This window comes from Odocoileus virginianus, chromosome 2 (assembly GCF_023699985.2).
Source record: "Odocoileus virginianus isolate 20LAN1187 ecotype Illinois chromosome 2, Ovbor_1.2, whole genome shotgun sequence".
NCBI classification, from domain to species: Eukaryota; Metazoa; Chordata; class Mammalia; order Artiodactyla; family Cervidae; genus Odocoileus; species Odocoileus virginianus.
Window position 1 is genome coordinate 96,803,744 of NC_069675.1, and position 27,443 is coordinate 96,831,186.

Here is a 27,443-nt window from a genome sequence, read left to right on the forward strand (position 1 = left end):
CTCCTCCAGGGTTTGCCTCCTCCTCCTTGGTCCCAGGGATCTCTCTTCCCATCTTGGGAGCTCAGCTAGGAATTGAAATTGCTGTCTGGCTTGTGGGTGTAGTTTATCTAGCATTTCTGGATGTTTGGAGTAGACCTGCTTTGAATTCTCCAATCTGGCAAGTCTCAGGGAACAGAAGTGTCACACGCATTGTTTTGAACCCCAGGAGACTTCATATGAAAATCTGCACCGCTGGCTTCCCTTGCTGGGAGACACAGAAGGGGAGACTGGGCACTCCTCGGACCCGCAAGGCCCTTGTCGGCCACCAGGGCATCCGCTGGGCTCTCCGGCCGGCCGGTCTCCCGCGCTCCTTCACCGCCGCCGCCTCCAACCGTTCCCAGCCGGGCCTGGGCTGCGCCCCTCCTCCCACCCGCCTCCGACTCGGCCCCCTTCCCCGGGGCCGGCCGGGCGCGGGTCCTGCGGAGGCGGCCAGACCGCCTGGGCTCGGGCCCCAGCGGCCGGGGCGCGCGAGGAGCCACCTGTTGACCCAGCCGCGGGCAGTCCCGCGGTCAATGATTAACCGGCCGCGCAGCGCGCACCAGGAAACCCGAGCGGTCCGCGAGAGCGGAGCCGGGCCCGACGGCGGCGGCGGGAGGCGTGCAGCCCGGCTGGTCGCACCATGGACGCAGGTGAGGGCGGCGGTCCCGGGGAAGGGGGGGACGACCCTCACCCCGGGCCCCGAGGCTGGCTCCGCGGGGTCCCAACCTGGCCCTGCTCTGGGACGCATCTCCCTGCCGCCCGGGGCTGGGGGAACCGGCGGCTGCCGCGGGAAGTTCGGGGATCTTGGCCGTGCCCCCCTGCGCAGGGCGGGCGCCCCCGCGGGAGAGCTGGGGCGGGGCAACCCTCGGCTTGGCCCCCGGGCGGGCAGCAGATGCCCCTGCAGTGGCGATCTGGGGGGTCGTGTTCCCCCCAACCCCCACGCCCCGTCCTTCCTCTAGTAACTTTCTTCGCCCCTCTGGTTAGGCTGAAGTCCTTGGAGCGGGGGAGGGGCGACCCTGGCGGGGTGGGGGGGCAGAGACCGGGAGAGATGGGGAGAGCCCCCGCAGACTGAAGTAGGGCCCTAGGGAAGCGAAACGGGAGCGCGAGCCAGAGAGCTGGACGGACTGGGAAGGGGGCGCGGGAAGGCCCCGCAACTTTGGCGTCCGCGGTGCAGCCAGCACTGGGGGCGGGGGGCCCGGCGATCCGAGAATCCCCCGGCCCGGCCCTAACCTCGGGAGTCCCAAGCTGGCGGGCCAGGGGCTGCTGGTGACGGCGGGGGGACCGGAGCCGCGGACGGTGCGGCCGGCCTAACACCCCCCCACCCCCACCCCAACCACCAACCTGGGGCGGGGGCGCCCCTAGGTCTCTTCTGCAAGGGGCTCCCAGGGGGTTGCTGCAGCCAAGAGGGACCGGGCCCGCCGGGCTGTATCTGCCGCCGCCACCCCAGACCTCCAGGAAGCGCCCTCTTCCCCACCCTCGAGCACCTCCACCCGGCTCCCGGCCCCCCCCCCCCCCCCCTTTCTGGCTGGAATGTCCCGGCGAGGCTCGGGGTGTCGAGAACCCGAGGCCGCGGCGCAGCAGCCCCGCCAGCAAATGTATTTACTCTGCAGCCCTATCTCCGCGCCATCGGGCCAGGTATTTGTCCAGGCCGCCCGGGACAGCTGCGGTTTTTGTTATGATAACTGGGGCAGGGGCTGGCGTCTCCGCGGGGCGCTCGATGCCCGAATTCGCGGGGTGGGGTGGTTCAGGTTACGGCTGTGAACCTCAGCGAATGAGGCCCACCTGGGGCTCCCCTGGGACACTCGTGTAGGAGGCTCTCAAAACAGAACCTGGCCATGTGTCCACTAGTGTTATCTTTAAACGATCCTTTTACTGTTCTTGTCCCCATTTACACGTGAGAGAAGGGAGGATGGGGAGTTTAAATCTCTTAAATTCGCACAGATGACAAAGCTGGCTCTTTTTTTTTTTTTAAGATAACTGAGACACTCAACTCAAAAAAAATGTTTTTGGCTGCGCTGGGGCTCTCCTTGCAGGCGCCTGGGCTCTCTTGTTGTGGCTGGGGGAGGAGGGGGTGCTATGCCTTTCTAGTTGTGGGGTGCCAGCTCTCTCTAGTGGTGGTGGCAGGCCCAGTTAGCTGCCCTGTGGTGGCAGGCGGAATCTAGTTCCCTGACCAGGGATTGAACGTGCAAGCCCTGCGTTGCAAGGCAGATTCTTATTAACCACTGGATCACCCTGGTTCAGGGTCACTGCCGAGGTAATCATTCTCAGGGCCTGGCACCTGACAAATGCTTCAAAACAGTAGCTGCTCATTTGAACATCTTCGTGGCAAAGCTTCATCTACTTAGCAGCCGTACTGGCACCTAACCTTGCTGAAATAATGATATTTTGGTAGGATTTGTTGTACAGAGTTGTATTTTTTTCTGAAGTATGGTCGATTTCCTGTGTTGTGTTAGTTTCTGGTGTGATTCAGGTATATATTCGCTGTTTTTCAGATTCTTTTCCTTTATAGGTTTTTACAAGATACTGACTTTAGTTCCCTGTGCTATAGGTCCTTATTGTTTATCTATTTTATATATTAGTAGTTTATATCTGCTAATGCCAAACTCCTAATTTATCCCTCCCCCCACAATTCCCTTTTGGTAACCATAAGTTTGTTTTCTAAGTCTGTGAGTCGCTTTCTGTTTGTTGTCTGTTTTTGTAAATAAGTCCATTTGTATCATTTTTTAGATTCCACATGTAAGTGATATATGATATTTGTCTCTGTCTGACTTACTCACCGAGTGTGATCATCTCTCCATCCATCCGGAGTTGTATTTCTGAGCCTAGAAGGCAATCCACTGGAGTTGCCCAGTGACAATGTGTGGAACTGAATGGCTGGCTGGCTGGGTGCCTCCACCTAGTCGCGTACTCAGAAGGTGGTTTGGGGGCTTTGCGTGCCAGGGGAGGTGGATTTTGGCCGAGAGCTTGGTAAGTCAGCCGGCCAGGGCCCCTGGGCTGAGAGGACAGCCCTCTGGCCTGGACAGCGAAGGCGGCTTCTTGTTTTGTCACAGTGTCCCTTTCGTTGTCGTTGCCTTGATTATTTAAAACCTCCAGTCCTTGGCGGGGTGGGTGAGGTTGGGAGCTGCCCTGGTGCCTCCCCCAGGGATATTTGGGCCAGCCCGGCCCTCCAATAGATCAACATCCCTGAAGCGCCCCTCTTCCCCCCACCCCAGATCCTTCTGGAAGAGCCCAGCTCTCTGGGTCAAGCTCAGAAGTCACAGGTCTTGCTGACGTTGTGTGACCTCATTTCTCGATGGTTTTCATTTCCCCTGCCTCTTGCAGGTTCCTCAGACTGGCCAGAATACCTTTCCAGTTTCTTCCAGCGGCTTCCTAACCTCAGATCACATAGCCCATCTTAGTTGAGGGTCCAAGCACTGCACACCCACACACTCATCGCATTCCCACGATGACCCCGAGAGGTGGTGGTGTCCCCATTTTAAGGACGAGGAAACCGAGGAGGAGCTGGGAGGGGAAGCGGTCCAGGCAGTATTGCCGGTGAGCCTGAGCTCCTGGTCGTGACCGAGACCTTCATCCAGGGACCTCCCTGACGGTCCAGGGGTTAGGACTCCACACTTTCACGGCTGGGGCCAGGGTTCAATCCCTGGCCAGGGAACTGAGATCCTGTAAGTTGAGTGGCACTGTTGGAGAAAAAGAAAGCACCCTCATCCCATATGCACCAGCCCAGCTCTGCCCCAGGCGCTGAGGGAGGACGGAAAAGAGGCGTGCGTGATGTGCCCTGTCGCTCTTGCCAGCTTACTTCTCCTCCTTCCCTCTGGATGCGGTCGGGCTGGGTGCACCCCCACTGTACCCACCAGCCCCCCAACTTGTCTATACCTGTCTGGCCCTTGGCCTCCTTTCTGGCTCGGGCCACTGCAGCCTCTCCCTTTATTCACCTCTGCCTGCCCCCCACTCTCCTGCCCTCATCCCGGTCCTTCCACTGCTCCCAGAGGAAAGCTTCTGCATCAGTTATCAGCTGGCTTTTGTTGCAGAAGAAACCAGCTCAGAAGTTAGTGGTCTAGTGTAGCAGGCATGTACGGTCAGGACTGTGGGGGTCTGCAGGGTGGGGCCGGCTCCCTGGGCCTGAGTGGTCTGGGGGCTGGCAAGGCGTTGCCTGTGGGCGCCCCAATTCTCCTCCTTGGGGCTGGCCCAGTGGGTGGCAGAAGGATTCCCAGCAGTGAGACAGAGCAAGCCCCAGTGTACAAGTGTTCAAAAGCACGTTTTTTCTTTAAAGAGTGCCATCACTTTATTTGGGGTATAATTGAAGTACACCAAGCTGCCTATATTTAAAATGTGCGTTTTGATCAGGTTTGACATATTGTGCATCTCTTCAGCAATCAGTACATCAAAATAACAATCTTCTTCACCCCCAAAAGTTTCCTTGTGCCCGTGGTTATCCCTTCTTGCAGCTACGGGTGGCTCTCTGTCCATCTCAATGGCACATTATTCTAGGATTTTATATACATGGAATCATACAGCCTGGACACTGATTGGCTGCCTGTCCGTGGCTTAGTGATTTAGGGATCCATCCACGTGGGCTTCTGTGCATATCCAGAGTTCATTCCTTTTTACTGCTGAGGAGTTGTAACTGTTAAATAACAGGTGGTCCCCAACTACAAATTACAGATGGTTCAATGGTCTGGTTTTCAACTTTACAGTCGTGTGAAGGTGATGTGCATTTGGTAGAAACCTGACTTTGCGATTTGAATTCCGATCTCCGCTGCCCTGGCAGCATGCAGTCTGCATCTCCGTCACAATGCTGGGCGGTGGCAGGGCCGTGGCGCCCCGCCACCCACTGAATCACGAGGGTACATTGCAGCCATTCTGTACCCACTCAGCCATTCTATTTTTCACTTTCATGACAGTGTTCAGTAAGTGACGGGAGATACTCCAGCACTTGATTGCCAAATAGGCTTTGTGTTGGACAGTTTTGCCCAACTGTAGGCTGCTGTAAGCGTTCTGAGCAGATTTAAAGCAGGCTGGTCTAAGGCTATGATGCTCTTGAGGTCAGTGTACTAAATACTTCCCACCCCCCCCAACTGCATGGCTTGTGGGATCTTAGTTTCTCGACCAGGGATAGAACCCATGTCCTTGGAGTGAAAGTGCGGAATCCTAATCACTGGACCACCAGGGAATTCCCCTAATTGCATTTTTGACTTAACAATATTTTTAACTTTTGATGGGTTTATCAGGATATAAACCCCATTGTGAGTCGAGCAAGATCTGTACTCTTAACACTTGGGTGTTTTTTTTTTTAATACAATTTTATTTATGTGTTTACTTATTTTTTGGCTGCACCGGGTCGTCTCGCTAGGAGGGCTTTTCCCTGGCTGCAGAGAGCAGGGGCTGCTCTTCATCGCGGTGCAGTCTTCTCGTTGCAGAGCCTTCTCTTGTTGCCGAGCAGCGGCTCTAGGGTGTGTGGGCTTCAGTAGTTGTGGCTCCCAAGCTCTAGAGCACAGGCTCAGAAGTTATGGTACACGGGCTTGCACGGGCGGCGCGTGAAATCTTCCCGGAACAGCGATCAAACCCGTGTCCTCTGCATTAGCAGGCGGATTCCTATCCACTATGCCACCAGGGAAGTCCCCAGCATTTAAAGAAGCCACGTTTTAAAGAACCCGTATTTATTACCGCGCAGTCTGGTGGCTGGGCGGGGTGCCTGTGTCTTGAGTGTCTCCTGAGGTTGTAGTCAAGTCATCAGCTAGGATACAGTCACCCCAAGACTCAGCAGAGGCTGAAGGGCTGCCTGCAAACTCACTGACCTGGTGGTCCGCAGGTTTTGGCGCCTCACGGGTGCTTGGCTTTTGGACGGGGCCTCAGCATCCTGCCATGTCACGTGGGCCTCTTCTATCATGGCTCATTTCCTTCTGGAGTCACCAGAGACACAAGGCAACTGTCCAGAAGGCAGGAACTTTTTAAAACATAATCTCAGAAGCGACAGCATACCTGCTGCCTAGTCTCTTCACTGGAAGTTATGCGGGGGCTTCCCAGGTGGCGCTAGTGGTAAAGAACCCACTTGCAATGCAGGAGACGGAATAGATGGAGGGTTCAATCCCTGGGTCAGGAAGATCCCCTGGAGAAGGAAATGGCAACCCACTCCTGGATTCTTGCCTGGAGAATCTCCGTGGACAGAGGAGCCTGGAGGGCTGCTGTCCATGGAATCGAAAGGAGTCGGACATGACGGAAGGGACTGAGCATGCATGCAGGGACTTGCGTGATGGTCCAGCGGTGACGAGTCTGCCTTGCAAAGTGGGAGACATGGGTTTGACCCCTGGTGGGGAAACAGATCTCACGTGCAGCTACTGAGCCTGCGTGCTCTGGAGCCAGGGTACCGCAGAGTTTGTGAGCCACAATAAAAGAACTCCCATGAGGCAACTATGACCCAGTGCATCAGATAAATAAATCAGTGTGTGTGTGTGTGTGTGTGTGTGTATTTTAAAGTCACTCAGTGTGGTGGACACTCAAGGGGAGAGAATTATGTATTGGGGATCAGGGGTCATAGCGGGTGCCTCCTGCAGACATATTCCAATGTACGGACACAGCACAGTTGCTTTATCCATTCATCGGTTGTGGGCTCTGGGTTATTTCCAGTTTGGGTCTATTGCAAACAGAGTTTTCTGTAAACATTTGTGTGGTCATACGTTGTTTGTATTTCTCTTGAGTAAACACCTAGGAGTGGAATAGCTAAATCTTAACAGTGTACATACGTTTAACTTTTTAAGACATTGTCAAACTATTTCCCAAAGTGGTTGTTAACTGTTTTGTTTTCCTATTTGAAGTGTTTGAAAGTTTCCATTGTTCTACATATTTGCTCAAGCTTGCTAAGGTCACATTGGTTGGTTTTCTTTTTTAATTTTAGCTGTCCTAATGGGTGGTGATAGCTCGTGGCTTTAATTGGCATTTCTGATTTTTGAAACAACTTCACTTATTTGGCTGTGCTGGTCTTCGCTGCTGCAGGGGCTTTCCCCTCGTTGCCATGAGTGGAGGCTCCTGTCTAGTCGTGGCGTACGGGCTGCTCATTGTGGTGGCTTCTTGTCGCAGAGCACAGGCTCTGGGGCGCTCAGACTTCAGCAGCTGTGGCTCACGGGCTCGGTAGTTGTTGCTCCCAGGCTCTGAAGCACAGACTCAGTAGTTGTGGCTTAGTTGCTCCATAGCATTTGGGATCTTTCCAGATCAGGGATTGAACCTTTGTCTCCTGCGTTCTTAACCAGTGAGCCAGCAGGGAAAGCTGGCATTTAATTTTGATGGCATTTCTGATGACTAAGGACATGGAGCATCTTTGTATGTGCTTATTGGGCATTTGAATGTCTGCTTGGAAGTGTTTACAAGTATTTTGTCTACTTTCTTATATTTGCCTTATTATTGAGTTTGAGTTCTTTATACAGTGTTGATAGAATCCTTTGTCTGATAGATGTGTTATATCTTCTTCCACTCTGTGACTTGCCTTTGTAATTCTTCAGTTCAGTTCAGTCGCTCAGTCGTGTCTGACTCTTTGTGACCCCATGGACTGCAGCACGCCAGGCCTCCCTGTCCATCACCAACTCCCAAAGTTTACTCAGACTCATGTCCATTGAGTTGGTGATGCCATCCAACCATCTCATCCTCTGTCGTCCCCTTTTCCTCCCACCTTCTGTCTTTCCCAGCATCAGGGTCTTTTCACATGAGTCAACTCTTCGCATCAGGTGGCTAAAGTATTGTAATTCTTAGTGATGTCTTAAAAAAAAATTATTTGGCTGCGTGGGGTCTTGGTTGGGGCCTGCGGGATCTTGTGTTGTGGCACACGGACTTGCTAGTTGTGGTGCGTGGGCCTCACTGCTCCATGGCACGTGGGATCTTAGTTTCCCCCACCAGGGATGGAATCTATATTCCCCGCATTGCAGGGCGGATTCTTAACCACTGGACCCCCAGGGACGTCTCTGCTTCTTATACCTTGATGTGTTCTTTCTTCGTGGTCACCCAGTTCAGAATCACTTTTCAGTTTACCTCGTGACTTTAGTTTTGGTCCATGAATTCTTTAAGGTGTATTATTTAATTTTCAGATAGTTGATATTTTCCTAGATACATCATTAGTATTGGTTTCTAATTCTGCTGTGGTCAGTAAATGAAGTTGGGATGATTTCAGTTCTTTTCACATTGATTTGTTTTATGGCCCAGTATGTGGTCTGTCTTGGTAAATATACATTGTGTTCTTGAGAAGAACGATGTCTGCAATTGCTGGGTACCATATTCTATAAACATCTGCTGGATCAAGATGCTTTATAGTATTGTTCAGATTGTCCATGTTCTTACTGATGGTTTGTCTGGTTCTGTCAGCTGGTGGATGAAGGTGTTAACATCTTCTATAATTGTACATCTTGCATGTTTCTCTTTAACTCTGCCAACTTCTGTTTCATTTAAATTGAAGCTCTATTAGGTACATGTGCGTTTATAATTGTTAATGTCCTCCTGGTAAATTATTCCTTTTATTATTAGTGTTTCTCTTTGTTGCTGGTAATACATTTTTGTTTGTTTCCGTTTTTTGTTTGTTTGTTTGTTTTAGCCTTACCATGCAGCTTGTGAGATTTTAGTTTCCCAACCAGGGATTGAACCCAGGCCCATGGCAGTGAAAGCACCAAGTCCTAACCATGGGGCCACCAGAGAACTACGTGGAGTCTTCTTAGTCTGTCTAATCTGATTAAAAGAGCCCACTCCCACCTTTTTGGCTTAGTTTGTATGGCCTATCTTTTCCTACCCATTTATCACCTCTGTGTGTTTTAAGTGTTGTCCATTGTCATTTGCTTGTAGGTCTTGGTTTTTATTTGTTATGTCAATCTCCGATTTTTAATTGGAAAGTTTAGATCAGCATTTATTGTAATTATTGATGTGTTTTTTAATTATTGACATGATGTGTGTTAGTTGCTGAGTTGTGTCCAGCTCTTTGAGACCCTGTGGACTGTAGCCCGCCAGGCTCCCCTGTCCATGGAGTTCTCCAGGCCAAAACACTGGAGTGGGTTGTCATTCTCTTCTCCAGGGGATCTTCCTGATCCCGGGATCGAACCCAGGTCTCCCGCATTGCAGGTGGATTCTTTACCTCTGAGCCACCAGGGACACCCATTGATACGATATTTAAGACTAATTTTCTTGTTTTCACTTTGTCGCCTCTGTTTTGCTCCTCTGGTTTCTACCCCCTTCACTCCTGTGCTGTGCCCACTTCCCAGCTTTGTTGGGTCTTAATTTGAATATTTTTTAGTATTCCATTTTAATTTATCTCTTGGTGTTTTTGCTGCATAGTTTCTGGTTATTTTTTTAGTGGTTGTGCTGTTCCAACCAGGGTTTTTGGCCTCCTTCCTCAGTGAAATTGATCAGAGGTCAGACACGAGATTCAGGCAAGGCTTTACTGAGGGCCCTGCTGCGGGGGGGATGGGGGTAGTGAGAGCAAGTGACAGGTTCCCTTGCTTGCTCACTTGCTGAAGCGGTGGAACAAGCTGGTTCCTTATATGGGGTGAGGGTAGGGGTGTCCCGGGGTCGGGCTGGAGGGGCGGCTTAGGTGGCTTGCCCGCTGCTGAGGTGCCGTGTGTGCAGAGGGCCTTCAGAGGACCACGCTTTTGCTCCCCAGGTTCTTCGAAACCAGCAGTTGGGTTGTTTGGATTTTTTTTTTAATCTCTTTGTATCTTTTTGTCCAGAATTTGCCCTAACTGCGCATGCATGCAGTTATTTTTAGTCCCATACGTCTCTTTGTATTTTGTTGTTGGAGGAGAGGTGTGTCCAGGTGCAAGCATTGAAGCAAAGGCTCCCAGGTTCCAGGCCTGTCTGAGGCCTAAGGATTAAAATACATACCTAACTTCTCACAGTCTCCTTAGAATTAGTATTGTATCACTTTCAGTAAGGTGTAGAATCTTGTAAATTTATAGATCTCTTTACCTTCATCCCCCTGCATTAAGCTTTTATAACTTTAATAAGTGTTATAGTTTTCATGTGTACACATTGCAAACTCATCACAACATGTTATAATTTTGGCTTTCAACAGTCATACATTAGAGGACTTAAGAGGAAAAAAATTATCTTTTATATTCACTGCAATTCTTATAAATCTATTTTTTTCCTTTATTTCTCAAGTTCCAAGTTCATGTCTGGTATTATTTCTTTTCAACCCAAAGAACTTTTTTTAGCCTCTCTGTTACAGAAGGTCTCTGGTAAGGAATCCTCTGAGTTTTCTTCCATCTGAGAATGCCTTACTTGCAGTAGGCAGAACTCTAAAGATGGTGCCCATGTTTCCCTTCCCTAGTTATTCTGCCAAACACTAGTATAGGTATTGCTGTGAAGGGATTTTTGCAGATGGAATTAAAGTCCCAAGTCAGTTGACCTTAAAATACAGATTTTTCTGGATGGGTCTGACCCAATCAAGTGAGCTCTTTAAACACAGAGATCTCTCTCTACCTGGTAGCAGAAGGGAAGACAGGGAGATTTGAAGCGTGAGAAGGATCTGATGTGCATTCCTGGCTTTAAAGATCGAGATGGTCATCTGGGAAGGATGGTGAACAGCCTCCAGGAACAGAGAGCCTCAGAGCCACAGAGCTAGAATTTGCCAACCACCGGAATGAACTTGGAGGTAGATTCTTCCTTCGAGGCCCATTCCACCTGACACCTTGATGAAGACCCTGCGTGCATTGAGTCAGCCTGCACTCTGACCTACAGAACTGTGAGCCAGGATATGAGTGTTTGGTAGTTTTTCCCCATTTAAAAAAGCTGTAAAATGTACATATCATAAAATGTATCATCTTAACAATTTTCAGTGTACAGTTCAGTGGTACTGAATGCATTTACATTGTCGTGTAATCATCACCACCATCCACCTCCGCATTTTCTTTCGTCTTTCCAAACTGAAACTCTGTCCCCATTAAATAGTAGCTTTCCTCCTCACCCCTCTCCCCCGGCTCCTGGTACCCACCATCCCCCTTTCTGAGTCTGACTAAGGACCTCAGACAGTGGGGTCTTTTTGTGACTGGCTTATTTTGCTTAGAATAATGTCCTGAAGTTTCTTCCATGTTTTCAGAATTTCCTTCCTTTTACAGGCTGTGATACTTCACCGTGTGGGTAAGCCACACTTTACCCATTCATCGGTCGGTAGACCCTTGGGTTGCTTCCGCCTTTCAGGTTCCGTGACCGGTGCTGCTCTGAACATGGCTGTATAAATATCTCTTCCCTGCTGTCAGTTCTTCTGGGTATGTACCCAGAAGTGGAATTATTGGCTCCTGTGGAAATTACTTATTTTCTTTTTGGCTGCATTGCACAGCTTGTGGGATCTTACTTTTCCAACCAGGGATTGGACCGGGGTCACAGCAGTGAAAGTGCCAAGTCCCAACCACTGGACCACCAGGGAATTCTCTGGAGATGTTTACTTTTTTGAGGAATTGGTGTGTTTTCCACAGTGGCTGCACCATTTTACATTCCCACTAACAGTGCACAAAGGTTCCAGTTTCTCTGCATCCTCGCCTCTGGGTTTTTGTTTTTAAAAACGTCATCATCACGGATGTGAGGCGGACGGGTGTTGTATGCCACTGCGTTTATGGTAATCTGCTACACAGCAATGGAAGACACACACGTGCCTCTATGCCTGAAGGGCATTTCCTTTAGATGTTGATTTCTGGGTTGCGAGTTCTTTCCATCAGCGCTTTAAGATGTTGATCCACTCTTGTTTAACACATTGATCCTCAGCTGTCTCTTGACTATCTGAAATTCAAATTGTTGTTCCTCTGTATGTAATGGGTCATTTTTCTCTGCCAGTTTTCAAGGCTTTGACATTAAATCTTTTGGTTTTGAGGATTTGTCGTTGTTTTGGCTGCGCTGTGTGGTCTACGGGGATCTTGTTCCCTGACCAGGGATGAAACCTGTGGTGCCTGCAGTGGAAGTTCAGAGTCCTAACCACTGGACTGCCAGGGGTGGGGTCCCCGAGAAGTTTTATGATGCTGTGTCTAGGGAGTTTTCTCCCACCAAGTGCCTGTTGTGGATATTTAGAATTTTATGAATTTGTCTTTTACCATTTGTCATGTAGGACGTTAGCCATTATTACTGCAAATGTATTTTTCCCAAAATTCGTCCTGGGCCTTGATATGGAGTGAAGAGCTTCTCCTGTTACCATAGGCCCCTGAAGCTCTGTTCTTTTTGCCTTAATCTCTCTCTGTTGGATTGGTGCTTCTTCAAACTCACTATGTTTTCCCCCGTCACCTCCATTTTGATATTAAAACATCAGTGAATTAAAAAAAAATCAGATGTGTTGAAAATTTCCTGTTCCTTTTTTTTTTTTTAATCCATGTCAAACTTTCTAATTCTTTATTGAGAACTTTTTTAAAGTGTATTTATCTTTGCTCATGGAGTTTGTTATAACACCTGCTTTTTCTGGTAATTCCAACATCTCGGGTAGATGTATGTTGATTGTCTTTTCCCTTGAGGACTGGTCACGTTTTCCTTGTTCTTCGTATGGCAAATGATTTTTGGATTGGGTCCTGCACGTCTCATATATTATGTTGTATACTTTCTCAGTCCTAAAGGAAAGCAACCCTGAATATTCATTAGAAGAACTGATGCCAAAGCTCCAATACTTTGGTCACCTGATGGAAAGAGCCAACTCATTGGAAGAGACCCTTCAATCTGGGAAAGATTGAAGGCAGGAGGAGAAGGAGATGACAGAGGATGAGATGGTTGGATGGCATCACTGACTCAATGGACATGAGTTTGAGCAAACTCTGGGAGATGGTGAAGGACAGGGAAGCCTGGGGTGCTGCAGTCTATGGGGTTGCAAAGAGTCAGACACGACTGAGTGACTGAACAACAATAAATTCCAAGTCCTGTTATCGTTCCCTGGAAAGTCTTGAATTATTTTATTTTATGAAGCAATCAACATAGGTAGTTTCAGATCACTAATTGTACCTTCTATGAGTAGCATTTCCAATCTTGGTCCAGTTTTCTGTTTTTGTTTTTTTTTTTGAGGTACAATTGACATTACAGTAGGATCAGGTGTACAGTGTGATGATTCAATATTTATATACATTGTATAATGATCACCGTAAGAAGTCTAGTCAACGTTTATCACCAAGTTCATTAGGAAAATTGTCTTCTTGTGATGAGAACTTTCAAGAAGCAATCCCTTAGCTACTTCCAAATATGTTGTTGGTTCAGTCACTAAGTCATGTCTGACTCTTTGTGATCCCATGGATTGCAGCACCCCAGGCTTTCCTATTCTTCACTATCTCCTGGAGTTTGCTAAAACTCGTGTCCATCGAGTCAGTGATGCCATTCAACCATCTCATCCTCTGTCGTCCCCTTCTCCTGCCCTCAGTCTTTTCCAGCATCAGGGTCTTTTCCAGTGAGTCAGCTCTTCACATCAGGTGGCCAAAGTATTGGCGTTTCATCTTAAGCATCAGTTCTTCAATGAATATTCAAGGTTGATTTCCTTTAGGATTGACTGGGTTTGATCTCCTTGCTGTCCAAGGGATTCTCAAGAGTCTTCTCCAGCATCACATTTCAAAGGCATCAGTTCTTTGGTGCTCAGCTTTCCTTATGGTCCAGCTCTCACATTCATACATGACTACTGGAAAAACCATAGCTTTGACTATACAGACCTTTGTGGGCAAAGCAACGTCTCTGTTTTTTAATACACTATCTAGGTTTGTCATAGCTTCTCTTCCAAGGAGTGAGTGTCTTAATTTCATGGCTGCAGTCACCATCCACAGTGATTTTGGAGCCCAAGAAAATAAAGTCTGTCACTATTTCCATTTTTTCCTCATCTATTTGCCGTGAAGTGATGGGACCGGACTGCCATGATCTTAGGCTTTTGAATATTGAGTTTTAAGCCAGCTTTTTCACTCTTTTCTTTCACCCTCCTCAAGAGGCTCTTTAGTTCCTCTTTGCTTTCTGCAATAACGGTGGGATCTGCATATCTGAGGTTGTTGATATTTCTCCTGGCAATCTTGATTCCACCTTGTGCTTCATCCAGCCTGGCATTTCTCATGATATACTCTGCATATAGTTAAATAAGCAGGGTGACACTACAGCCTTGATATACACCTTTTCCAATTTTGAACCAGTCTATTGTTCCTTGTCTGGCTCTAACTGTTGCTTCTTGACCTGCATACAGGTTTCTCAGGAAGTAGGTAAGGTGGTCTGGTATTCCTGTCACTTTAAGAATTTTCCACAGTTTGTTGTGATCCACACAGCCAAAGGCTTTAGCGTAGTCAATGAAGCAGAAGTAGATGATTTTCTGGAATTCCCTTGCTTTCTCAATGATCCAGTGGATGTTGGCTATTTGACCTCTGGTTCCTCTGCTTTTTCTAAATCCAAATTATACATCTGGAAGTTCTTGGTTCACATACTACTGAAACCTAGCTTGAAGGATTTTGAGCATTACCTTGCTAGATGTGAAATGAGCTCAGTTGTGCAGTAGTTTGAAGATTCTTTGGCTTTGCCCTTCTTTGGGGTTGGAATGAAAACTGACTGTTTGCAGTCTTGTGGCCATTGCTGAGTTTTCCAAATTTGCTGGCATATTTAGTGCAGCACTTTAACAGCATCATCTTTTATGATTTGGAATAGCTCAGCTGGAATTCCATCACCTCCACCAGCTTTGTTTGTAGTAAAGCTTCCTAAGGCCCACTTCGCATTCTAGGATGTCTGTCTGTAGGTGAGTGGCCACGCCATGGTGGTTATCTGGGTCGTGAAGATCTTTTTTGTATAGTTCTTCAGTGTATTCTTTCCACCTCTTCGTAATCTTTTCTGCTTCTGTTAGATCCTTGCCATTTCTGTCCTTTATTGAGCCCATCTTTTTATGAAATGTCCCCTTGGCATCTCTAAGTTTTCTTGCAAAGATCTCTAGTCTTTCCCATTCTGTTGTTTTCCTCTCTTTCTTTGCACCGTTCGCTGAAGAAGGCTTTCTTATCTCTCCCTGCTCTTCTCTGGAACTCTGTATTCAGTTGGGTGTATCTTTCCCTTTCTCCTTTACAGTATTATTAGAGATTCACCATGCTATACACTACATCTCCGGGACTTATTTGTTTTATAACTGAATTTATACCTTTTGACCCCCTTCACTGACATCCCCATTTCAGACAACCACGGATCTGTTCTCTGTATCCATGAACTTCGGTTTGTGCCGAGGTCCAGCCCTGGCAGGATCAGGTATACCCAAGGGATGAGTGGCGTCGGTGAGGAAGACAGACAGACGGACACACACACACACAGAAGGTTGCATAGAAGAGGTAGCTTTTTTTTATTTTTAGGATAGCTCAGTTGTTATAGAATGAACGTTACCTCCCCCTTAAGTCACCACATATTACATCAGATATTGTTTTGTGCTTCTGTCAATATTTTTCTTTCCCATGTTTTTCCCCTATGCATTCGTCTAGAACGTTTCCGATTACAGGGTTTATTCTTAAATGTCCCGTACATGGTCTTCTTGCCTCAATGGCCTAACATTCTCACTCTAACAAAAACAATGTTCCACAAATCTCAGGTATAGTGTAAATTCTTTGGACAATAAAACAATACATGGGAAGGGTCACAGTAACATGTTTGACATTTCTGAGAATAGTACCATGAGAAACACCTGATATTTTTCTTTACCTGAAACCACAAAATCTCAATTTGCAATGATTAACTATTAAACAGCAAAAACACCTCTGTTAATAGTGAGATAATGGCAGTGAAGCTGGTTAATATAAATCTTCTATTGAAATCCCGTGTACCCCATTTTCTAATTCTACAAAAATACCCATAATCTCCCATGTTGTTTAAAGAAAGGGAAACAGTGAACAAATAGCAGCAAGGAAAGAGCAGTAGTGAAAACCCTCTCAACCAAGGAGCAAGTAAACTGAAGCAGTATATCTACTTCTGAATCTAAATGTGTCTACTCTTTTCTATTCTAGAACATTATAATCTTTTAAGCAAGCAGTCCAACTATACCTGTGGCCTTTTCTTTTTTGACTTGATGTTTATGGTTGTGTCCTGAGCCAGGGCAAACATGAGCATTTCCAAAAAGGCTTAGACTTTTCCAGGGAGGCCTTACTACTATATATTATATTTCCAAAATTTAATAGAAAGCCCAACAACAGTAAGACAGAAGGAAGAAAGGGACATACCGGGCCCCCGGGACAACCTCGAGGGGAAGAGCTGCTTTGCAGGTTCCTTTCTGGTCCCGGCGGCTCCGGAGGGGACGTATTGGGCCCCCCGGGGCAGCGCCGTGTGAAGAAGAGCCGCCTTGCAGGTTCCTCTCTCATCCCATGACCTTGTCACGGACTGGGCGCATCCTGGCGCCCAGGTTTGTTTTTTTCCGATTCCACATTTGAATGAGATAATGCACTATTTCTCTTTCTCTGTCTGACTTATTTCATTTAACATAATACTCTCAAGGTCCATCCACGTTATTGCACATGGTAAGATTTCATTCTCTTTTAATGGCTGAATAATATTGTAAGTGTGTATAACATATTTTAAGGCAAGATTTTTGTTAATATGTTTACACATACACACACATATCATTTTTTTTATCTGTTCATCCATCAGTGGACACTTAGCTTGTTTCCATGTCTTAACTACTGAAAATAATGCTGCAATGAACATGTTGAGTGCATATAGCTTTTTGAGTTAGTGATTTTTTTTTTATTCCTTCAAAGACCCAGATTGGAATTGTTGAGGCATACAGTAGTTCTTGGCTTTCTCGGTGGCTCAGTCGGTGAAGAGTCTGCCTGCAACGTGGGAGACCTGGGTTTGATCCCTGGGTTGAGAAGATCCCCTGGAGAAGGGAATGGCAACCCACTCCAGTATTCTTGCCTGGAGAATCCCATGGACAGAGGAGTCTGGTGGGCTACAGTCCATGGGGTCACAAAGAGTCAGACATGACTGTGTGATTAACTTTATTCATTTTTTTTTTTTTACAGTAGTTCTAGTTTTAATTTTTTTCAGGAATCTCTATACTGTTTTCCATAGTGGTCACACCAATTTACATTCCCACCAATAGTGCACATGGGTTTTCTTTTTTCTACTTCCTCATCAACACTTGTTATTTCTTTGCTTTTTGATGACAGCCATTCTAACAGGTGTGAGGTGATAGCACATTGTGGTTTTGATTTGCATTTCCCTGATTGAGCATCTTTTCAGTGTACCTTTTTGGCCCTCTGTATGTCTTTGAAAAATGTCTGCTCAGATCCTCTGCCCGATTTTTAATTGTAGGTTTATTTTTTGCGATTGGGTTATATGAGTTTTAAAAAAATATACTTTGGATATCAACCCATATAAAATACATGATTTGCAAATATTTTCTCCTATTCAGTAGGTTGCCAGTTCCTTTTGTTGATGGTTTCCCTTGATGTGCAGAAACTTGTTAGTTTGATGTTGTTCCAACTTGTGTGTTGTGGCGTTAGTTGCCTTTGCTTTTGGCTTCAAATCTAAAAAAATAAGTCATTGTCAAGACTAATATCAAGAAGCTTACTGCCTATGTTTTCTTTTGGGAATTTTATGGTTTCAGGTCTTACATTCAAGTCTTTAATCCATTTTGAGTTAATTTTGGGGTATTGTGTTCATTTATGGGCATGGTGTAGTGGGCAGAATGTATTGTTGAATCTTGTTTGCTAATATTTCCTTGTTGAGGATTTCTACATCTGTGTTTATCAGGGATACTGGTTTGTATTTTTCTTGTAGCATCCTTTTCTGATTTTGGTATCAAGGTAATGTTGGCTTCATAAAATGAGTTTGGAAGTGTTTTCTCCTCTCTTTTAGTTTTTTGTGGAGTTTGAGGATTGGTATTAATTCTTTGGGTGTTTGGTAGCCATCTGGTCTTACCTATTTGTTGTGAGGCTTTTGATGACTGATTCGGTCTCCTTAGTCTAGTAATCAGTCTGTTCAGGTCTTTCTTCTTCGTGATTCGGTGCGGTATGCCGTATGTGTCTGGGACTTTATCTGTCGTCTAGGTTGTCTAATCTGTTGGCGTGTAATTGGTCATAGTAGTCTGTCATGAGCCACTGTATTTTTGTGGTATTGGTCAATGTGTCCTCTTTCATTTTTAATTTTATTTGAATCTTCTTTTCTTCTTAGTCTAGCTAAATATTTGTCCATTTTCTTTGTCTTTTCAAAGAAGCAGCTTTTAGTTTTATTAATATTTTCTATTGTCTTTTTAGTCTCTATTTCTACTCTGATCTTTGTTATTTCCTAACTTCCATTAGCTTTCGGCTTCATTTGTTCTAGTTACTTGAGGTGTAAATTTAGAATATTTATGAGATTTCTGTTGTGTAGGCATTTATTTTTATGAGCTTTGCTACAGCTCAAGTTTTGGTATGTTCTATCCATTTTCATTTGTCTGAAGATATTTTTTTTTAATTGTTCTTTTGATTTCTTCTTTGACCTATTGGTTGTTCAACAGCATGTTGTTTAATCTCTGAATTTTCCAGTTTTCTTCCTATAATTGATTTCTTGTTGGGAAAGATGCTTGGTGTGATTTCAACCTTCTAAAGTTTAGAAAGGCTTACTTTGTAGCCTACTATGAATTATCCTGAAGGATGTTCCCTATACACTTGGTAAGAATATGTATTCTGTTTATTTTGGATATATATTCTGTATATATGTGTTTGAGTTTATCTGGTCTAACATGTCCTTTAAGGTTGCTGTTTCCTTATTTTTTTTTTTAATCTGGGTGATTTATCCATTGATGTAAGGTGGATATCAAGGTTCCCTATTATTGTATTGCTATCAATTTTTTTCTTTGGGTCTGTTATCATTTGCTTTTATATCTAGGTGCTCCTATGTTGTGTGCATACATATCACAAATGTTACATCTTGTTGGATTTGAGCCCTTTGTCATTTTGTAATGTTTTTTTGCCTCTTATTACAGTTTTTGTTTTATAGTCTCTTTTTGTTATATAAGTATAGCTACCTCAGGCTTTTTGGTTTCCTTTTGCATTGAATGTTTTTCTATTCTTTTTTGGTCTGTGTGTGTGGTCTGCAGAACTCACATCTGCAGTGAGTCTCTTGTAGGCAGAATATCTTTTTATCCATTCAGCCACTCCATGTCTTTTGGAAAATTTAGTCTATTTAAAGTAATTGATAGGTATGCACTAATTTGTGATTTTGTTCATTGTTTTCTGGCTGTTTTACTGGTCCTGTTTTTAAAGTCTCCCTTATGCTGGTCTAGAACTGTCCCCTAGACGTGCATCTTGAGGGTGAGTCTAGGACTTGCGTAGGAGGAGTAGTTAAGTCGCTAAGTCGTGTCTGACTCTTGCAACCCCATGAACTGTAGCCCGCCAGGCTCCTCCGTCCATGGGATTCTCCAGGCAAGAATACTGGAGTGGGTTGCCATTTCCTTCTCCAGGGGATCTTCCCAATCCAGGAATCGAACCCTGCATTGCAGGTTCCAGGTCTCCTGCATTGCAGGCAGATTCTTTACCAGGACTTGTGTGGATCCATTCTAAGATGACTGAACATTCCTGAAAGTGTGAATTTCAGGAGTAAACCCAAGGAAGTCCTGGGCAGGCTGATCCACATTGGCCAGCCCAGTTCACACACAGGATTAGGGGATTCAGAGCCCCTCTGAAGTGCCTTCTTCTCTGGGCTCTCCCTACCCTCTCCTTTCTGCAGGGGCCCGTTCCTGGTTCCTCTGGCCAGAATGGCAGAGTTTATCATGGAGTTTTAGCTGCCCGGTCCTGTGGTTCTGGGGCTGGAGCTTTGAGCTTCGCAGGAAACGAGAGGGAGAAATGGGCAGTTCACCCCCTTTGTGGTCACTTCCGTGTTTTGACTACACTCCATAGTCTGCCTACTTTTGTCCATTTCTCAGGGTCTTCTTTTGTATTTTGTCTAGTGTTTTTAGTAGTGATCAGCAGGAGAGAGAGGCTTTTTAAAGCTGGTAAAATGTGTAAGTTTTACCATCTGAACCGTTTCTAAGTGTACAGCTCAGGGACATTCAGTACATTCACATTATCACGCAGCCATCCTTGCTACCCTCCTCCAGAATGCTTTCATCCTCTCAGATGGAAACTCTGTCCACACTGATACCTGAACTTCTCATCCCTCCCAGCCCCTGGTGATGTTAAAATGTTAAAAGATGTAGGTTTTTAAAGCCACTCTTTGCAAGATGTTTATTAATGTTCCATTGGCCAAAGCAAGTCATGTGGCCAAGCCCAGCCTGAAGCAGGTAGAGAAATAGGAGGCGTGGCCTGGGTGGCCCTGTGGTGTGGAGGCAGGAGCGCCAGCATGGGTCTCAGGAGAGGCCCTGAGTGGAGGAGGTGGGCGGGAGCTCTCAGGGGCTCAGTACTCCTGTCGTTGGGACCCCTCCCCTAGGGAAACCTGACCTCTGATTTCACCCACCTGCTGTATGGGCGGTGGGAGTGGGAGGGATGGGGGTGAGGCTAGGGGTGGGAGGGGGGTTTCAGCAAGGCTCCCCCACCCTCAGCAGTGCTGTGCGCTGTTATGTCTGTTTTCTTTTTCTCTCTGCCTTCTATAACCCCGAAAGACACTCAGGAAATGAACCTCAAAGCCACACTCTGGGGTGCCCACTGCTGCTCTGTGCCCACGCAGGTCTGGGTGGGGGCTGGGGGGGGTCCTGCCCCAGCCCCCTTCCACCCTGTCCCTCCAGGACCTGCGGCCTGGAGGGGCTCAGCTGGTCAGGACACTCTCAGGGTGCAGGGGGGCACCTTCAGGACTTCTGGGGCCCGCAGGGGCGCCCACAGAGTTTATTGAGCGGATGCTGGAGGTCCCGCCCGGCCTGGAAGGCAGCCCTTCGGCCTACGGGGTGGCCTTCTCTCCCACCCACTGTTCTTGGCCGCCCCCTGCCCCTCCCCACCCCGTCAGGTCTGTTCCTTCTCTGCCTCCTAGGCTCTTGGCCCTCAGTGACCTGGCTCTTCCGGGTCATTGGGTAGCCAGGGTCCAGCGACTCCAGAGCGGAGAATCTGATTGGCTTAGACCAGCTCCCGGACGGTGTCTCAGCCTATGAGGGGGCTGCCCTGCGCTGAAGCATCTGCCTTGGTTCCATCTGCTGGGGCATCAGGGCCCTGGGGCCAGGACCACCTCCCCGCAGGTGCAGTGTGGCCTGCCTTCCATCCTGCTGGCCATCTGTACCGGCTGTGTGGCCGCCAGGAAGGCACGTCCGCTCTCTGAGCCCGGTTTTCGTGTTCCCTGGTTGCACTTTGGATAGAGCTTCAAGGGGGCAGGCCTGGGGAGGCCTGAGTGTGGGGTTCACAGGTCAGGATCAGCACGGCCACTGTGACTCTCCTCGGAGGGGCTGTGTTCTGGGGTCTGTGAGGAGGACTCCCCCCTGGCCCGGCAGCCTTTTGGGGGCTCACTGCCTCTGCCGTTTCTTCCCAGGAGCAGACGAGAAAGGGGGTGGCAGCCCCGCGGTCCCTGAGGACCCCGCGCGCCCTGGGCTCCCGCAGCTCCCGCGCCGCCCGCAGCTCCTGGAGGAGGACCAAGCGCCCAGGGAGGAAGCGGCCGCCGCGGACGGAGGGGACGCCGCTGCGCCAGAGGGACCCCCGGGCGACCCCCCCGCCGAGGCCTCCGCGGCGCCCCCTGCCCAGGCCGTGGCCGCGGGTGAGGCCCTGCAGATGCCCAAGGCGGCGGCAGGCGGGGTGCCCAACATCGGCTTCGTGGGCGAGCCCCCGCCCTACGCGCCGCCAGACCCCAAGGCCGAGCACCTGCTCTACCCGCCGCCCTTCCCGCCGCCGGTGCTCTTCCCGCCGGCGCCCGCCGCCCCGGCCCTGTACCCGCCGCCGGCGCCACTCTTCCCTGCGCCTGCTGCGCAGCCGCTCTTCGCAACCTTCCCGGTGGTGAGTCAGCCCGTGGGGCCCCCCCTTCCCTCAGCCACCCTTGGAGAGGTCGCAACAGAAAAGGGCTCCCTCCGTCCGGGGCGTGGGCGAGCCTGCGCGGCCTCGCAGGGGCCGGGGCCATTTGAGCCGGGTTCCGTGGGGTGAATAGGAGAGTTCAGGCAGAGGCGAAGAGGAGAGCCCACCACGGGCGTTGCAGGGATGCCAAGGCTGGGTGCATCCTGGGAGTGAGGGCTGTTGGTCCAACTTACTGGGGAGAAGATAGGAAGAGGTGGGGGTTCCACTGTGAGGGAGACCCCAGGGCCTTTGGTAGCAGATGAGTTGATAGAGAGTTTTAGAAGAACCCTGGCTGCCTGCGGAGGAGAGCTTTGAGGTTCGCCCCCCGGTGTGGAGCAGTGGAGAACCTGGAGATCCCGGGGGCTGCAGCCTGGCTGGGGGAGGCTGGGCGGTGGCTGACCATGCCCTCACCCCGTGTCTGGGGCTGCGGCCCGCCCCCTCCCCACGCCCTGGCCTCCGCCCCTGCAGTACAGTGGCCCCGTGGCGGGCGTGCCGGCGCCGGCGCCGGCGGAGCGCAGGCCCCTGCCCAAGGACTACATGGTGGAGTCCGTGCTGGCGACCCTCTTCTGCTGCCTGCTCACCGGGCTCATCGCCGTCGTCTACTCCCACGAGGTAGGAGGGCGGGCGGGGGTGCCCTGGTGCAGCCTCCCGGCCTGCCGTGCCGGGTCCCCCGTGGTCCCCCCACCCCCGAGAAGGCTGGCAGAATTGGCAGATCAGTGCCCCATTGTCTGGGGTCCTGGCCGCCTCCTCTGTCGTCTCTGCCCCCTGCCACTCAAGATCTGCTCTGGAAGATTCCACTGAAACAGTTCACACTGAGGCGTGAACGATCCAGGCCCAGGGAGCTGCCCATCCTGTGGGGCTCGAGCTTCAACTTAGACTTTTTTAAAAAATAATTTAACTTGGGCTCTGCTGGGTCTTGGTTGTTGCTTGGGGCTTTCCCTAGTTGCAGCGAGCAGGGGCTCCTCCTGGGTGAGGTGTGTGGGCTTCTCTCGTTACGGAGCAGGGGCTCTCGGGCACGTGGTCTTCAGTAGTCGTGGTTCCCGGGCCCTAGAGCACGGGCCAGTGTTTGTGGCGCATGGGCTTAGTTGCTCCATGCCTGTGGGGTCTTCCCAGATCAGGGATCGAGCCCACGTCTCCTGCATTGGCAGGCGGATTCTCTACCACGGAGCCACCAGGGAAGCAGTAGCGGCTTGTGTTTAATCTGTCCATCTGCCCGCTTATTCTACCCACCCACCTCTGTCTGTCCTTCCCAGCTACCCACCTCTCCATCCACCCGCTGCCTGCCTCTCCATCCACCATCTGTCTAGGCTGCATCTATGCATCCACCCACCCCGTTCATCCAGTAATGCGCCCGTCTGCCTACTCAGCCGTCTGCCTGTCCACCCACCATCCACCCACCTGCCATCTCGATAACACCCTTTCTTTTTCCTCCCTCCCCGCCATTCCTGACCTTGACTCAGCCCTGGGGGACTCTGCACGACGCTGTCCTAATAGAGTAGGAAGTCCCTGGGGCTTCTGCTCAAGGCTGACCTGAGTCTCCCGGAGGTCAGGCTCCCTGGTCGTAAGCAAGACGGGACCTGGGCGGGAGAGCTGAGTGAGGACCGGGCCCCTCAGAGGTGCGATTCTGGAGGCTGCTGCCTGCCTGTCAGTTCTGGCTCCGCCACCAGCTGCGGGGCCCTGGGGTGGGCCACTTAACCTCTCTGAGCCTTTGTTTTCTCATCTTCACAGAGGGGCCAACGATGATACTGAAATCGGGGTTGTGTGGATGGTGAGGGATGGGGCCTGGAGTGCGGATGTGGGTCCACCGCCACCGCCTCGATGGCTGCCGCTCCCGCGTGAGCCGTGGCCTGGACCAGGCCCGACCGCCTCGTGGGGTCAGCTGTCCAGTCTGTGCACTGGGGCTGGGCGGGCTCCGGGGTGTCTGGGTCCGCTCACCGCTCCTCTGGTCTCGTTGCAGACCCGCGCGGCCCTGGCCCGGGGAGACCTGGCCCAGGCTCAGGAGGCCTCTCGCAAGGCCCGCTTGCTGGTGCTCTTCAGCCTGCTCTTCGGGGTCTTCGTGTCCACCAGCTGGGTCATCTACGTGGTGGTCGCCCTCTACCTGCCCTGAGCGCTGCTGGCTCCCAGGCCACTCTGGGTCCTCAGCCAGGCTCCTTCTGTGGACGTGAATTCTCGCCGGCGGCCTCCTGTCACCCAGAGGGGACCTGGGCGGGGGGCCAGGAGACAGTGGACTCTGCGGCCCATGGCACCCCTGTGGCCGGGCCTCAGCGTCCTGGCCCGAGGGGGCCCCAGTGCCCTGGAGGCTCCAGCTGGGGGACGGGGGCCAGCGCCCCCACAGCCTGGCCTTCGCCTGACCTCGAGGGACCAGCGCCCTCCTCTCCACGGAACCGCTGGCAAGGACCTTACCACCTCTGGCTGCCTGTGCCCTCAGGGTCGAGCTGCCCGGCTCTCGCCCTCCCTGTGGGAGCTGAGAGGAGCAGCCTCCCCTCTCCCGGGTTGCCCCCACCCAACCCGGGAGGCAGCCTCTCTCTCTCCTGCTGACCCCTCGCCCTGAAACCAGGCCACGGTGTCTGGTCAGTGGACTTACAGCAACACGCCGGGCGGAGCGTCTCGTGGCTGCTTCGGGGAGTTGCTGGTTCTGGTCCTTTCAGGGGCTCTGGGGTTCCCCCCCTCCTGTCCCTCCTGGATGCTGTTCTCTGCCCACGCTGCCATGGTGTCTGACTCGTGCACGTGGGCTGGAGCAGGGCGGGAATTTCTGTTGGGTCTTTCCTGGCCAGAGGTGACGGGAGAGTGGGGATGTCCACCCGCATGGAGAGGAGGAGGGGACCCCGGCAGAGTCATGAAGGTGGACAGCTCCGGGGGGGCTCTCTGAGCGCCTACTGGGTGCTGGTCATCACGCCGGGACCCGCCAGGACCGGGAACTGAAGCAGGATCACGTCCCATCTCAACTCTTGGGAAGCTTCGGGAGCCCGGGAGATGCGGATGCAGAAGCAAGAGAGGCAGGATGCTGCGTGGAGCTTGAGAGGTGGCCTCGTGGTCCAGGCTGTGGGGCTGGCCCAGATTAAGGCTCTCAAACCCTAAGATGCATGATTGTCATGAAAGAGGAGGAGGAAATGGGTCTTAAGGGTCCATAGATGCTGGACGGCCACAGGGACTCCTGTCACTAAACTCTTTTAAGTAAAATCAAAATAGAAAGAAATCATATAGACCAGTGTGCCGATAGCCCAAAAGCCTACAGGAAACACCTGGGAGCCTTGTTAAGGTGCAGATCCTCATTCTATAAGGAGGGCCCGAGATCCTGCAGTTCTCATTTCTGCTTCTAGGTGCCACTGAAGCTGGTAAATGGACCAAGTGCATGTGGTTAAAACCGTTAAACCAGGACCAAGCCACAGACGCCCCCTAGAGTCTCCGTTCAGCACTGTTGTGAAGTTCTAGCTAATGAAACAAACAGCAAAAAATGAAATTTGTAGTATGAAAACTAGAAGAGAAAAAATGATGCTCTGGCTAGAGTATGCAAAAGTCCATGAAAAATTAGAATAAGAGGACTCAGAAAAGTGATTATAGTAGTCACTAGCAATATTCAGTTAAAAGTGGAAAAAATTTAAAATTCCACTCAATACTATGATAAAAAAATAGTAAAACTTAGGCATAAATTTAACAGGAAGAAAGAGAACAATTTTTTTTGAAGGAAAGTACATGTGTTATAAGGCGCCATACAAGGAGTCTGGGACAGCTAGTGTTTATAAAAAAAACCCAACACCTCTGAAAAAAGCAAAGAACAAAATATCTGCACAGAAAGATGTAATATGTTAAAACATCTAGCTTTCTTAAACAGATTTAATGAAATTTCAACAAGAAAGCCAAGCTTTTAAAACTGACAAAGCTGTTTAAAAAATTAATATGGAAGGAAAATGTGCAAGAATGACTAATTTTTCAGTTTAATGAGGGAAGACTATCTTCACCAGATTTTGAAACTTACAATAAAGCTATAGTAAATGCAGGGTGCAGCATGGCTTTGCCACAGAGCTGGAATGGTGAAACAGAGAAGCCCAGAAAACATTTCAAGTGTATGTGGGACATTAATTTCTGGCCCAGATAGCGTTTTAGTTGAGTGAGTCAGGGCAGACAGTAAGGAGAGTTGGCTAACTGGTTGGAAAAATACTGATTGTCCTCCTGTTATATAAATAAATTCCAGACAGGTTACAGAGCTAAGTAGTATGAAATAAAGGTGTACTAATCTTATATGAGGCTTAGGGGAGTACTTTTATAACTTCAGGGTGTTAGGCAGTGTGGAAGGGGTGGCCTCCTAGAATCTGGACTACTGTCTCGGAAAAGACTGGTAGCTTTGAGTTCTGTGTGTTAGGGAAGAACTTACTTAAACCATCGGATGATTTTTACTTATCAGATTGGAAAACGTTAGAAAGGTTGATTCCGGGGTTGTGAAACCTTGACCCACTCATTTGTTGCTAGGGAGGTGTGCATTGCTACCCTCTTTGTAGAAAATAGACTGTGGTATCTATTAGTAGTATGTGTACTAGGTATTAATGTGCACGTATGTGCAAAGACCAGAGTCTGGAAGGATGTGTTCCAAAGTGCTGAGAGTCCCTCTGGGGAGGGACTGCACTGGGAGGGTTTGTGCAATACATGGCTGGATTTTAAAATGTGGGTGTATTCACGTGTTGTGTGATTAAAAAGCAACTGGAAAAACTGTGCGTGCCTTTTGACCCAGTCATTCCAGTTTGGGGGTCCTCCGGGGTGGAAGAAGCCGTCCGTTTCAACAGACGTTTGTCAGTGTTGTTACTGAAGGGCCCTGAAGGAGAGCTGGCCGGGGCAACTCTGGAATGAAAGCTCTGATGACATTGGGGCGTGTCCTGATTTTGGGGATGTTGAAATGCACATGTCTTAGCGTTGCGGAAGTGCGGCGTCGAGGTGTTTGACTTCGGAGAGTGGTAGAGACAGGCCTTCCTGAGAAGGCTGAGTGTGGATGCAGCCGTCCCCAGGTGGTTCCATCATTTTGCATTCCCACCAGCACCTGTTGGGGGTCCCAGTTGCTCCACAAACTCATCAGTCCCTGGTTTTTGTCAATCTTTTACATTTTAGGGCTTCTGGTTGTTAAAACTATGGTGATATTTTAGTGTGGCTTTAATTTGCATTTTGCTGACTAATGGATGATACTGGGCTTTTTATCACATGCTCATCAGCTATGATGATGATCTGATGATCTCTTCAGATATGATCTCTTTTAAACTTTTATTTATTTTTGGCTGCTCCGGGTCTTTGCTGCCCTTGAGTGGATTTTCTCTAGTTGTGGCGAGCGGGGGCACCTCCTCGCTGGGCTGCAGGGGCTTCTCACTGTGGGGGCTTCTCCGGCTGCAGGGTGCGGGCTCTGGGGGCGCGGGCTTTGGTAGTTGCAGCTTGCAGGCGCAGTTGTTGCAATGCATGGGGCTCGGTGCTCTGCGGCATGCGGGATCTTCCAGGATCAGGGATGGAAACTGTGTCTCCTGAGTTGGCAGGCGGATTCTTCCCCACTCCGCCACCAGGGAAGTCCTGGATCGCTTGTGCTTGTTC

At 49.4% G+C, this 27,443-nt stretch overlaps 1 protein-coding gene across 1 annotated transcript; it reads left to right on the forward strand.

Annotated features, from left to right (window-relative positions):
* The first annotated feature begins 590 nt into the window (after window positions 1-590).
* Window positions 591-26,585, forward strand: PRRT1B (proline rich transmembrane protein 1B). The gene is made up of 4 exons (XM_070454827.1): window positions 591-668; window positions 21,367-21,824; window positions 22,347-22,490; window positions 23,836-26,585. The coding sequence occupies exons 1-4, from the start codon at window positions 659-661 to the stop codon at window positions 23,983-23,985; spliced, it is 762 nt and encodes a 253-aa protein (XP_070310928.1). The 5' UTR covers window positions 591-658; the 3' UTR covers window positions 23,986-26,585.
* The last annotated feature ends 858 nt before the right edge of the window (window positions 26,586-27,443 follow it).